The 12,119-nt window shown below is 48.4% G+C and overlaps 1 protein-coding gene across 1 annotated transcript in view; it reads right to left on the bottom strand.

The window, feature by feature from the left end:
- Nucleotides 1–8,708, bottom strand: part of LOC121582426 (glucagon receptor-like) — a 28,633-nt gene extending 19,925 nt beyond the window's left edge. Inside the window, exons 1-2 of the mRNA XM_041898193.1 lie at nucleotides 8,639–8,708; nucleotides 305–407 (exon numbers count right to left, since the gene is read on the bottom strand). Coding sequence (XP_041754127.1) covers nucleotides 305–407; nucleotides 8,639–8,698 — 163 coding nt within the window. The 5' untranslated portion in view covers nucleotides 8,699–8,708. The remainder of the gene's footprint in view (nucleotides 1–304; nucleotides 408–8,638) is intronic.
- Between the last annotated feature and the right edge of the window lie 3,411 nt (nucleotides 8,709–12,119).

Here is a 12,119-nt window from a genome sequence, read left to right as displayed (position 1 = left end):
TAGGTTTACTGGTAAAATGCACGTGAGGGGGTACTTCAGGGGTATTCTGGGCAGAGCAAAATTCAATCGGTGGTACAGTAATCAAAGAAGGTTGTGAACCACTGTTCCACCAGATGCCCTATGGGCCACTTCATAATATAAAAGTACAAAAATATGCCAATGGAACCCATCCTATTTTATCCTTAATTAGTCTTGCTTGCCATACTTATGGCACTCTACTCCCAGTTGTGTGAGAGACTGTGGGAAGTTTACCAAGGAACCTCTTCTAAATGCCAAATCTATTTGAGTCGAGTTGTGTTCTTACCTTGAGGAAATGGCTCATTGTCAATCATCTTCACACACTCGTCTTTGTAGTAAATCCACCTCATGTAGGTCTCCTCCAGGACTTTCCCACCAACCATCTCCACCTGGAAGAGGAAACAAAACAATGAGTCAGGAAGAACCAAGAGACTAATAACAAGTACAGTACATTCTATCATTCAGTATTTTCTGGTATGTGTGGATGTGTGTGTTTGGTAACACTTTGCTCTATGTTTTTATTACTGAGTAATGAATAGCCTACTTCTCTTTAGCCATCTAGTTGGAATTCAAAAACATGAGTGAATGAATTATATAATGAATGAACTTATGAAAGGTTTCACTGGAGGGGGCAGCTAAAAATGTATTGCTCTGCATGACAGTAGCCACGTTCTGTCTCACCACAGTCCAACCACTAAACAATAGCTGTTTCCTGTTTACAGCTTCATCTCACTGTACACTGTACACTCACTGTACTCTACAGTGTACAACAGTTACAAGTGGCTATTGATATCACTTTGGCTATTGTAGTGTGTCACACTCAACAACACTCAAGACTCAATAACAGAACCATCCATCTCTATATACTGTATGGTTCTACTCAAATCAATACTCAAAATTAGCATGTACAGTGGCTTGCGAAAGTATTCAACCCCCTTGGCATTTTTCCTATTTAGTTGCCTTACAAGCTGGAATTAAAATGGATTTTTTGGGGGTTTGTATCATTTGATTTACACAACATGCCTACCACTTTGAAGATGCAAAATAATTTTTGGGGTGAAACAAACAACAAATAAGACAACAAAACAGAATACTTGAGCGTGCATAACTATTCACCCCCTGCCAAGAGAGGGCCGCCCTCCAAAACTCACGGACCAGGCAAGGAGGGCATTAATCAGAGAGGCAACAAAGAGACCAAAGATAACCCTGAAGGAGCTGCAAAGCTCCACAGCGGAGTTTGGAGTATCTGTCCATAGGACCACTTTAAGCCATACACTCCACAGAGCTGGGCTTTACGGAAGAGTGGCCAGAAAAAAGCCAAACACGTTTGGTGTTCGCCAAAAGGCATGTGGGAGACTCCCCAAACATATGAAAGAAGGTACTCTGGTCAGATGAGACTAAAATTGAGCTTTTTGGCTATCAAGGAAAACGCTATGTCTGGCGCAAACCCAACACCTCTCATCACCCCGAGAACACCATCCCCACAGTGAAGCATGGTGGTGGCAGCATCATGCTGTGGGGATGTTTTTCATCGGCAGGGACTGGGAAACTGGTCAGAATTGAAGGAATGATGGATGACGCTAAATACAGGGAAATTCTTGAGGAAAACCTGTTTCAGTCTTCCTGTCACGGTTTCGGCCGAGGCTGCCTCTCTCCCTTGCTCGGGCAGGCTTCGGCGTTCGTCGTCTCCGGAATACTAGCTGCCACCGTTGCATGTTTCTATGTTCGTTTGCTTTTGTCTGATTGTTGTACACCTGTTATCGTTTAGTGTAATTAGTGTCCTTTAAGTTCTCGTTGTGTTTGTCTAGTGTTGTGTGTGATTGTTTTACTGTCGTGCCAGTAGGCTGGATTATTACTGTTTGCTCGGTTGAGCTACTTTGCTCCTTAGTTTTGGGAGTATTTTGTCGCACCTGTTTGTGCGCTTGTGTTTTCGCCTACGTGCGGAGCTTTTGCCTCAGGGCATTTCTTTTGTGTTTGTTTTTGCTGTGCATCACTAAAGTCTGTTGGACTAACGTACTGCGTCCTGCGCCTGATTCAACCCACACCCACCTACATCTACCTTGACAGAATCACACACCCAACTCGATGGAATCAGCAGGAGCCGCAGCAGCACAGGCGACGTTGGAGGACAGGGTCCGTGAGCAGAATGACCAGATCCTGCGGATGGGGTCCGCACTGCAGGAGGTGATCACCACCATCCGAGGCTGGAAGACCCGAGGGACTCCTCCACCGCCATCCTCCCTGCCCGCACCATCGGCCACTCAGCCCATTCCCGCTCCGGAACCCCGAGGAGTTCGACTCTCGCTCCCGAGGGCCTACGATGGGACCGCGGCTGGGTGTCAGGGATTCCTTCTCCAGGTGGAGCTTTACCTGGCCACCGTGCACCCGACGCCCTCGGGACACGAGAGTGTGTCCGCCCTGATCTCCTGCCTTTCCGGGAAGGCGTTGGAATGGGCCAACGCAGAGTGGAGGAGGATCGACGCTAACACCATCACCTACGACGAGTTCTCCCGCCGCTTCAGGGCGGTGTTTGACCATCCCCCGGAGGGGAAAGCGGCGGGGGAGCGTCTGGTCGGCCTCCGGCAGGGGAAGAGGAGTGCCCAGGAGTTCGCCTTGGAGTTCCATACCCTAGCGGCGGATGCAGGGTGGAATGAGCGGGCTCTCATCGATCACTAGAGATGTAGTCTACGCGAGGACGTCCGTAGGGAGCTGGCCTGTAGGGACACCAGCCTCTCGTTCGACCAGTTGGTCGACATGTCCATCAGGCTGGATACCCTGCTAGCTTCCCGCGGACGTTCCGAGGGGGGGTCCGTCCATTTCACCCTCCAGCGCCTCCGAGCCGTGCCCCATGGAGCTCGGGGGGCGCTGGCGCTAGAGAGAGGAGGGGTCGGCTTACAAGGGGGTCCATCTCCTGCACCAACTGTGGTCGGGGAGGACACACCGCGGCTAGGTGCTGGGGATGGCCTCCTCGGGGAGAGAACGACAGGTCCCGCACTGGGGAGTCCTTCCAGGTGAGTAGGCGCCCCACTCACCCAGAGCTCTCTGTTGCACATTTCTGTATATCTGTGCGTTTTCCACAGGTAGCACCTCATTCCCAGCATAAGGCGCTGGTAGATTCAGGCGCGGCTGGGAATTTTGTTGATAAAAAGTTTTGTTTAGCCTTAGGGATTCCCCTTCTCCCTGTGGACGTTCCCTTCCCCGTTCATGCCCTAGATAGCCGTCCGTTGGGTGCGGGCTTGATCAGGGAGGTCACTGCGCCACTTAGGATGTGTGCGCAGGGGGGGTCATCAGGAGATGATCCAGCTATTTCTGATCGACTCGCCTGCGTATCCGGTGGTGCTGGGCATGCCCTGGTTGAGTACCCATAACCCATCGATTTCGTGGCAGGAGAGGGCTCTGATGGAGTGGTCTGCCCAGTGTGTGGGTCGATGTTTAGGCGTTTCCATAGGGGCTACCTCGGTGGAGAGTCCAAACCAGGTGCCCGCAGTGCACGTTCCCCCTGAGTATGGGGATTTGGCTATTGTGTTCAGTAAGTCGAGGGCGACGCAGTTGCCTCCCCATAGGCAGGGAGATTGTGCGATAGACCTCCAGGCAGGAGCTGCGCTCCCACGGAGCCATGTGTATCCTCTGTCTCAGGAGGAGAAGAGAGCTATGGAGACGTACATAGACGAATCTCTGAGACAAGGATACATACGGCCTTCAACTTCCCCTGCGTCCTCGAGTTTCTTTTTTGTGAAGAAAAAGGATGGAGGATTACGCCCGTGCATTGATTACCGTGGTCTCAATCAGATCACGGTGAAGTACAGTTATCCACTCCCGCTGATTGCGACCATGACGGAGTCATTGCACGGGGCGCGTTTCTTCACTAAATTAGATCTCAGGAGCGCGTACAACTTGGTGCGCATTAGGGGGGGCGATGAATGGAAGACAGCCTTTAGTACCACCTCGGGCCATTACGAGTATCTTGTCATGCCATACGGGTTGATGAACGCTCCTTCAGTTTTCCAATCATTCGTGGATGAGATCTTCAGGGACATGCAGGGGCAGGGGGTGGTCGTGTACATCGATGACATTCTCGTGTACTCGCCTACCCGAGTCGAGCATGTGGCCCTGGTGCGCCGAGTGTTGCGGAGACTGTTGGAGCACGACCTGTATGTCAAGGCAGAGAAGTGTCTGTTCTTCCAGGAGTCGGTCTCCTTTTTGGGTTATCAGTTGTCTGCGTCAGGGGTGAAGATGGAGGTAGACCGGGTGTCAGCCGTGCGTAATTGGCAAACGCCAACTACTGTGAAGGAGGTGCAGCAGTTTTTGGGGTTTGCGAATTATTACCGGAGGTTTATCCGGGGTTTTGGACAGGTGGCAGCTCCCATAACGTCTCTTTTGAAGGGGGGTCCGGTGCGTCTGCAGTGGTCAGCCGAGGCGGACAGGGCGTTTGGGAGGCTGAAGGACCTGTTTACCTCGGCTCCGGTGCTGGCGCATCCGGATCCCTCTTTTCCATTTCAGGTAGAGGTGGACGCGTCAGAGGCCGGTAAAGGAACCGTGCTGTCGCAACGGTCCGGCGCGCCACCTAAGCTCCGCCCCTGTGCTTTTTATTCCAAGAAGCTCAGTCCGGTGGAGCGAAACTATGACGTGGGGGACAGGGAGTTGTTAGCCGTGGTACAGGCCCTAAAGGTGTGGAGGCACTGGCTTGAGGGGGCTCAACACCCTTTCCTCATTTTGACGGACCACCGTAACCTGGAGTACATCCGGGCAGCGAGGAGGCTGAACCCTCGCCAGGCGAGGTGGAATATGTTTTTGACCCGTTTCACATTTAAGATCACGTACATCCCTGGGTCACAGAACGGTAAGGCAGACGCACTGTCTCGGCGGTATGACACGGAGGAGAGGTCCGTGGAGCCCACTCCCATACTGCCGGAGTCTTGTCTGGTGGCACCGGTAGTGTGGGAGGTCGATGCTGAACTCGAGCGGGCGTTACGCACCGACCCTAGTCCACCTCAATGCCCGGAGGGTCGGAAGTACGTTCCGCTCGAGGTTCGGGATCGTTTGATCTATTGGGCTCACACGTCACCCTCCTCTGGACACCCTGGTATCGGCCGGACAGTGCACTGTCTTAGTACCAAGTACTGGTGGCCCACGTTGGCGAGGGATGTGAGGGTTTATGTTTCCTCCTGCTCGGTGTGCACCCAGTGTAAGGCGCCTAGACATCTGCCTAGGGGTAAGTTACTACCCCTGCCCGTTCCACAGCGACCATGGTCTCACCTCTCGGTGGATTTCCTCACAGACCTTCCTCCTTCACAGGGGAATACCACTATACTGGTCGTTGTGGACCGGTTTTCTAAGGCCTGTCGTTTGCTCCCTATGCCGGGCCTTCCTACTGCCCTGCAAACCGCGAAGCACTATTCACCCATGTGTTCCGGCACTACGGGGGTACCCGAGGATATTGTGTCTGATCGAGGTCCCCAATTTACCTCCAGAGTCTGGAGAGCTTTTATGGAGCGGTTGGGGGTCTCGGTGAGCCTCACCTCGGGTTACCACCCGGAGAGTAATGGGCAGGTGGAACGCGTGAACCAGGATGTGGGTAGGTTTCTTAGAACATACTGCCAGGACCGGCCGGAGGAGTGGGCAAGGTACGTTCCCTGGGCCGAGATGGCCCAGAATTCCCCTACGCCATTCCTCCACTAACCTAACCCCCTTTTCAATGTGTGTTAGGTTACCAGCCGGTTCTGGCACCTTGGCAGCAGAGCCAGATCGAGGCTCCTGCGGTGGATGAGTGGGCGCGGCGCTCGGAGGAGACATGGAACGCTGCACACGTCCACCTGCAGCGGGCCCTCCGACGTCATAAGGCGAGCGCCGATCTCCACCGCAGTGAGGGACCGGTGTACGCACCTGGTGATCGAGTCTGGCTCTCTACCAGAAACCTGCTCCTCCGCCTGCCCTGTCGGAAACTGGGTCGGCGGTTTGTAGGGCCATTTAAAGTCCTGAGAAGGTTGAACGAGGTGTGTTACAAATTACAACTACCTGTTGAGTATAAGTGTATTAACCCCTCGTTCCATGTGTCTCTTCTCAGGCCGGTGGTAGCTGGCCCACTCCAAGAAAGTGAGATCAGGGAGACTCCTCCGCCCCCATTGGACATCGAGGGGGCACCGGCGTACTCCGTACGGTCCATCTTGGATTCGAGACATCGGATGGGGGGTCTCCAATATCTAGTGGAGTGGGAGGGGTACGGCCCGGAGGAACGGTGCTGGGTGCCGAGGAGAGACATTTTGGACCCGTCTCTCCTGACGGAATTCCATGGGGGGCACCCGACGCACCCTGCTCCGCGTCCTCCTGGTCGTCCCCGAGGCCGGAGTCGGCGCACGTCTGGAGCCGCGCGTCAAGTGGGGGGTACTGTCACGGTTTCGGCCGAGGCTGCCTCTCTCCCTTGCTCGGGCAGGCTTCGGCGTTCGTCGTCTCCGGAATACTAGCTGCCACCGTTGCATGTTTCTATGTTCGTTTGCTTTTGTCTGATTGTTGTACACCTGTTATCGTTTAGTGTAATTAGTGTCCTTTAAGTTCTCGTTGTGTTTGTCTAGTGTTGTGTGTGATTGTTTTACTGTCGTGCCAGTAGGCTGGATTATTACTGTTTGCTCGGTTGAGCTACTTTGCTCCTTAGTTTTGGGAGTATTTTGTCGCACCTGTTTGTGCGCTTGTGTTTTCGCCTACGTGCGGAGCTTTTGCCTCAGGGCATTTCTTTCGTGTTTGTTTTTGCTGTGCATCACTAAAGTCTGTTGGACTAACGTACTGCGTCCTGCGCCTAATTCCACCCACACCCACCTACATCTACCTTGACACTTCCAGAGATTTGAGACTGGGACGGAGGATCACCTTCCAGCTGGACAATGACCCTAAGCATACTGCTAAAGCAAGACTTGAGTGGTTTAAGGTTAAACATTTAAATGTCTTGGAATGGCCTAGTCAAAGCCCAGACCTCAATCCAATTGAGAATCTGTGGCATGACTTAAAAATTGCTGTACGCCAGCGGAACCCATCCAACTTGAAGGAGCTGGAGCAGTTTTGCCTTGAAGAATGGGCAAAGATCCCAGTGGCTAGATGTGCCAAGCTTACAGAGACATACACCAAGAGACTTAAAGCTGTAATTGCTTTAAAATAATTTGCATCTTCAAAGTGGTAGGCATGTTGTGTAAATGAAATGATACAAACCCCCCAAAAATAGCAACAAAATAGGAAAAATGCAAAGGGGGGTGAATACTTTCGCAAGCCACTGGGGGTATGTCTCTATGAGCTTGGCACATCTAGCCACTGGGATTTTAGCCCATTCTTCAAGGCAAAACTGCTCGAGCTCCTTCAAGTTGGATGGGTTCCGCTGGTGTACAGCAATCTTTAAGTCATACCACAGATTCTCAATTGGATTGAGGTCTGGGCTTTGACTAGGCCATTCCAAGACATTTAAATGTTTACCCTTAAACCACTCAAGTGTTGCTTTAGCAGTATGCTTAGGGTCATTGTCCTGCTGGAAGGTGAACCTCCGTCCCAGTCTCAAATCTCTAAAAGACTGAAACAAGTTTCCCTCAAGGATTTCCCTGTATTTAGCGCCATCCATCATCCCTTCAATTCTGACCAGTTTCCCAGTCCCTGCCGATGAAAAACATCCCCACAGCATGATGCTGCCACCACCATGCTTCACTGTGGGGATGGTGTTCTTGGGGTGATGAGAGGTGTTGGGTTTGCGCCAGACATAGCGTTTTCCTTGATAGCCAAAAAGCTCAATTTTAGTCTCATCTGACCAGAGTACCTTCTTCCATATGTTTGGGGAGTCTCCCACATGCTTATTTCTTTCTTTAAACAATGTCTTTTTTCTGGCCACTCTTCCGTAAAGCCCAGCTCTGTGGAGTGTACGGCTTAAAGTGGTCCTATGGACAGATACTCCAATCTCTGCTGTGGAGCTTTGCAGCTCCTTCAGGGTTATCTTTGGTCTCTTTGTTGCCTCTCTGATTAATGTCATCCTTGCCTGGTCCGTGAGTTTTGGTGGGCGGCCCTCTCATGGCAGGTTTGTTGTGGTGCCATATTCTTTCCATTTTTTAATAATGGATTTAATGGTGCTCCGTGGGATGTTCAACGTTTCTGATATTCTTTTATAACCCAACCCTGATCTGTACTTTTCCACAACTTTGTCCCTGACCTGTTTGGAGAGCTTCTTGGTATTCATGGTGCCGCTTGCTTGGTGGTGCCCCTTGTTTAGTGGTGTTGCAGACTCTGGGGCCTTTCAGAACAGGTGTATCTTTACTGAGATCATGTGACACTTAGATTGCGCACAGGTGGACTTTATTTAACTAATTATGTGACTTCTGAAGGTAATTGGTTGCACCAGATCTTATTTAGGGGCTTCATAGCAAAGGGGGTGAATACATATGCACGCACCACTTTTCTGTTATTTTTTTTTTTGAATTTAACTTCACCTATTTTGACTATTTTGTGTGTCCCCATTACATGGAATCCAAATAAAAATCAATTTAAATTACAGGTTGTAATGCAACAAAATAGGAAAAACACCAAGGGGGATGAATACTTTTGCAAGGCACTGTAACAGATACAGTCTCAATACAGTCTTTTGCTCATATCTCACCTTCTGCATCTTCAGCAGCAGTAGGCACGTTAGGGCCATGCTTCCCCTGTTCCATGTCATCTCTGTTCGGGGGATGAGCTATATATGTGAGGTCAAGAACAGGGACAATCATCTCTTTATAACCACTCTGGACAAGCAGTGCACGATGCACATACTGTATAAAACCTTGAATCTTTTTTTTTCTTCGTACGACCTTATGGTAGACTGCACAAATAACAGAAGGAATCATTCACTCTGCCCTGTAATTTCTTGATATTTCTCTGTACATTACCTGGTCTCTGACCTCTCTTCACTCAGGTAATTTATATTAATTCATTTCCCTCAGAGATTAAAGGCAAGCCACGGCAATATTTTCAAATGAGATACATATCTTCCAATTATTCTGTTATTAAATTCTGTGTTTGTTTAGTTTTTTTTTATTGAGATGCCGGTCAATGGGTAAGTCCTACAGATGTTGGATCTTAATTTGATCTCTCTTTTGTTCCTGCATAGCAGGAAATGCAAACGTGTAGTGTATTAAAAGTTTTAAAAGGCTTCTAAAGTTTGTAATTTCAACTTTAAAATGGCAGACGTGATTTGCCCTAACGAAAAATTTATCAACCCCTATAGAAAATGTCCAAGAATTATAATCCACATAATAATTCACATTTCCTGTTGCTGCAGGATTATTTTCCTGCTGTGGCAAACTGGCTCAAATTAAGATCCTATATCTGTTGAGGAGACCTACCAGAGTTTGATCATATTTTTAAACAAGAGGTGCGTTTTCCAGTTATTATATTATTTATTTTTGTTTTTCACAGAATTGAGATGGTCAGTTGGTAGCTAAGTCCAGGAGGATACCTGCTTGAGGTGGAGCAATTATTCTCTAGAAACATGTTCTCCCAAGGCTATAATTGCACAATAAATGTATATTTAATGTGGTGTTGCTCTGCCACATACTTAAACATGCAGTCCATAATTCAAGTTATATTCAAGAATCAATGGCTAAATAAAAGTCAAAAAATGTATGTACCAATCCTGAATTTCCCTTTTAAACTACCTATAGATTCTACCTATAGCAGGGCCGCCCCTGGGCATAGGGCCCCGGCCGCTTGGGGGCCCCCAACTTTTTTAGGAACTCAGTCGGGGTCTCAACTTACTGTTGTGCGTTACAATTGTAGAATACAGCAGGTGCAATTTCGAAATGTAGTTGTGCGTCAGCAGTTCTTGTTATGTCAGTCACTGACAGTCACTCAATTAGCCCTTCAGTAAAACATTTTCGATTGGTAAGTTAGTCTACCCAGGTATCAAAAGTTGTAGTAATCATGGCCGAATTACCGACCAGGCACGAAGGGCACGTGCCCAGGGGCCCTGACCTCCATGGGGTCTCCATTGATTTTGTTAGTCACTCTCACTCAGATATCATATTAACATGGCATAAGTCATGGCAAAATGTGTATAATTTCAGAAAACGTGCTTTAAAACTGCCAAAATGTCTCTTCACCCCATGGCAAAATGTGTAGAATTGCAGCAAATTAGCTGTAAGAAAGCACCAAAAAATCCACCCCGTGGCAAAACAAGTAGCATTGCAAGAAATGAGTTATACAGTTGCTAAATGCTTTCTCCGGCCCATAGCAGAATGTGTAGAATTGCAGCAAATTAGTTGTAAAACTGCAAAAAAAAGCTATACGCCCCATGGGACAATGACCCAAAACACCTCCAGGCTGTGTAAGGGCTATTTGACCAAGAAGGAGAGTGACGGAGTGCTGCATCAGATGACCTGGCCTCCACAATCCCCTGACCTCATCCCAATTGAGATGGTTTGGGATGAGTTGGACCACAGAGTGGAAAAGCAGCCAACAAGTGCTCAGCATATGTGGGAACTCCTTCAAGATTGTTGGAAAAGCATTCCAGGTGAAGCTGGTTGAGAGAATGATAAGAGTGTGCAAAGCTGTTATCAAGGCAAAGGGTGGCTACTTTGAAGAATCTCAAATATAAAATATATTTTGATTTGTTTAACACTTATTTGGTTACTACATGATTCCATATGTGTTATTGGACACTTTTTGGCAGGGGGACATTATTTGGCATGATTGGCCGCCCAACCAAATGTTGCCTAAGGGCCCCAAAAGGATATAGCATATATTCTGACACATAAACTGGTCAGTGCCTGCCTTCAATCATCACAGATGGTTCTTAGAACACTTTGAGAAACCTTATTATACTTTATTATAAATAGGAATGAGTCATCCTCCATCATATGCTCTGCAAACATGGCCATTCATCAATCTATCATTCATGGAGTGAAATCTCTAAACAAGATATTAGCTTACCCCACTTAGCTAGGAGAACATTACATCCTAGAGCAAAGAAATGAATTACCCCTGCACGCCTTTGAAACACGCTTTTTGAATCCCCAACTAATGTACTATTGATTAGGCTGTTTTTCACGCTAAAGAGCATCATTCTGGGAGGGGTAAGAGGTGAAGAAACAGAGAGAACAGAAGCAGTGAGCATTGTTAGAGGCCATCTCATTAAGCTGGTTGGCTGCACTAGGTATTCCATTCGTGAAGATCCCACAAGAGTGCCATCAAAAGTTTTTGTCCCTACCCTCAAATCTTCAATGCACAATTGGAAAAGCCAGATGAAAGGAGGACGACAATTGAGAGTGAACCCAGCAAACCAAAATTGGTTCTGTGAAATCTGTTCTTTAAAGGAATAGCTAAATACAATTTTATTCGGCACATGCTTCGTAAGCAACAGGTGTAGACTAACAGTGAAATGCTTACTTACAGGCCCTTTCCAACAATGCAGAGTGAAAGAAAATAGAGAAATAATAGAAAAGTAATAATAAATTAAATACACAATAGGTAATGATAACTTGGCTATATACACGGGTTACCAGTACCGAGTCGATGTGCAGGGTTACGAGGTAATAACTAGGCAACAACATAGATAATAAACAGTAGCAGCAGCATGATGAGTTTAAAAAATAAGTTGTTGCAAAAAGGATCAATGCAGATAGTTAAATAAACCAAATAGCTACCCAGACTAACTATTTAGCAGTCTTAAGGCTTGGGGTAGAAGCTGTTCAGGTTCCTGTTCGTTCCAGACTTGGTGCGTCGGTACCGCTTTCCGTGCGGTAGCAGAGAGAACAGTCTATGACTTGGGTGGCTGGAGTCTTTGACAATTTTTAGGACCTTCCTCTGACACCGCCTGGTATAGAGGTCCTGGATGGCTGGGAGCTCGGCCCCAGTGATGTACTGGGCCATATGCACTACCCTCTGTAGCGCCTTGCGGTCGGATGCCAAGCAGTTGCCATACCAAGCAGCGATGCAGCCAGTCAATATGCTCTCAGTGGGGCAGCTATATAACATGCCAAATCTTTTCAACCTCCTGAGGGGGAAGAGGCGTTGTCGTGCCCTCTTCACGACTGTGTTGGTGTCTGTGGACCATGGTAGATCCTTAGTGATGTGGACACTGAGGAATTTGAAGCTCTCGA

The sequence above is a fragment of the Coregonus clupeaformis genome, chromosome 1 (assembly GCF_020615455.1).
Source record: "Coregonus clupeaformis isolate EN_2021a chromosome 1, ASM2061545v1, whole genome shotgun sequence".
In the NCBI taxonomy this organism is placed as follows: domain Eukaryota; kingdom Metazoa; phylum Chordata; class Actinopteri; order Salmoniformes; family Salmonidae; genus Coregonus; species Coregonus clupeaformis.
This window is presented reverse-complemented; position numbering and strand designations above follow the sequence as displayed.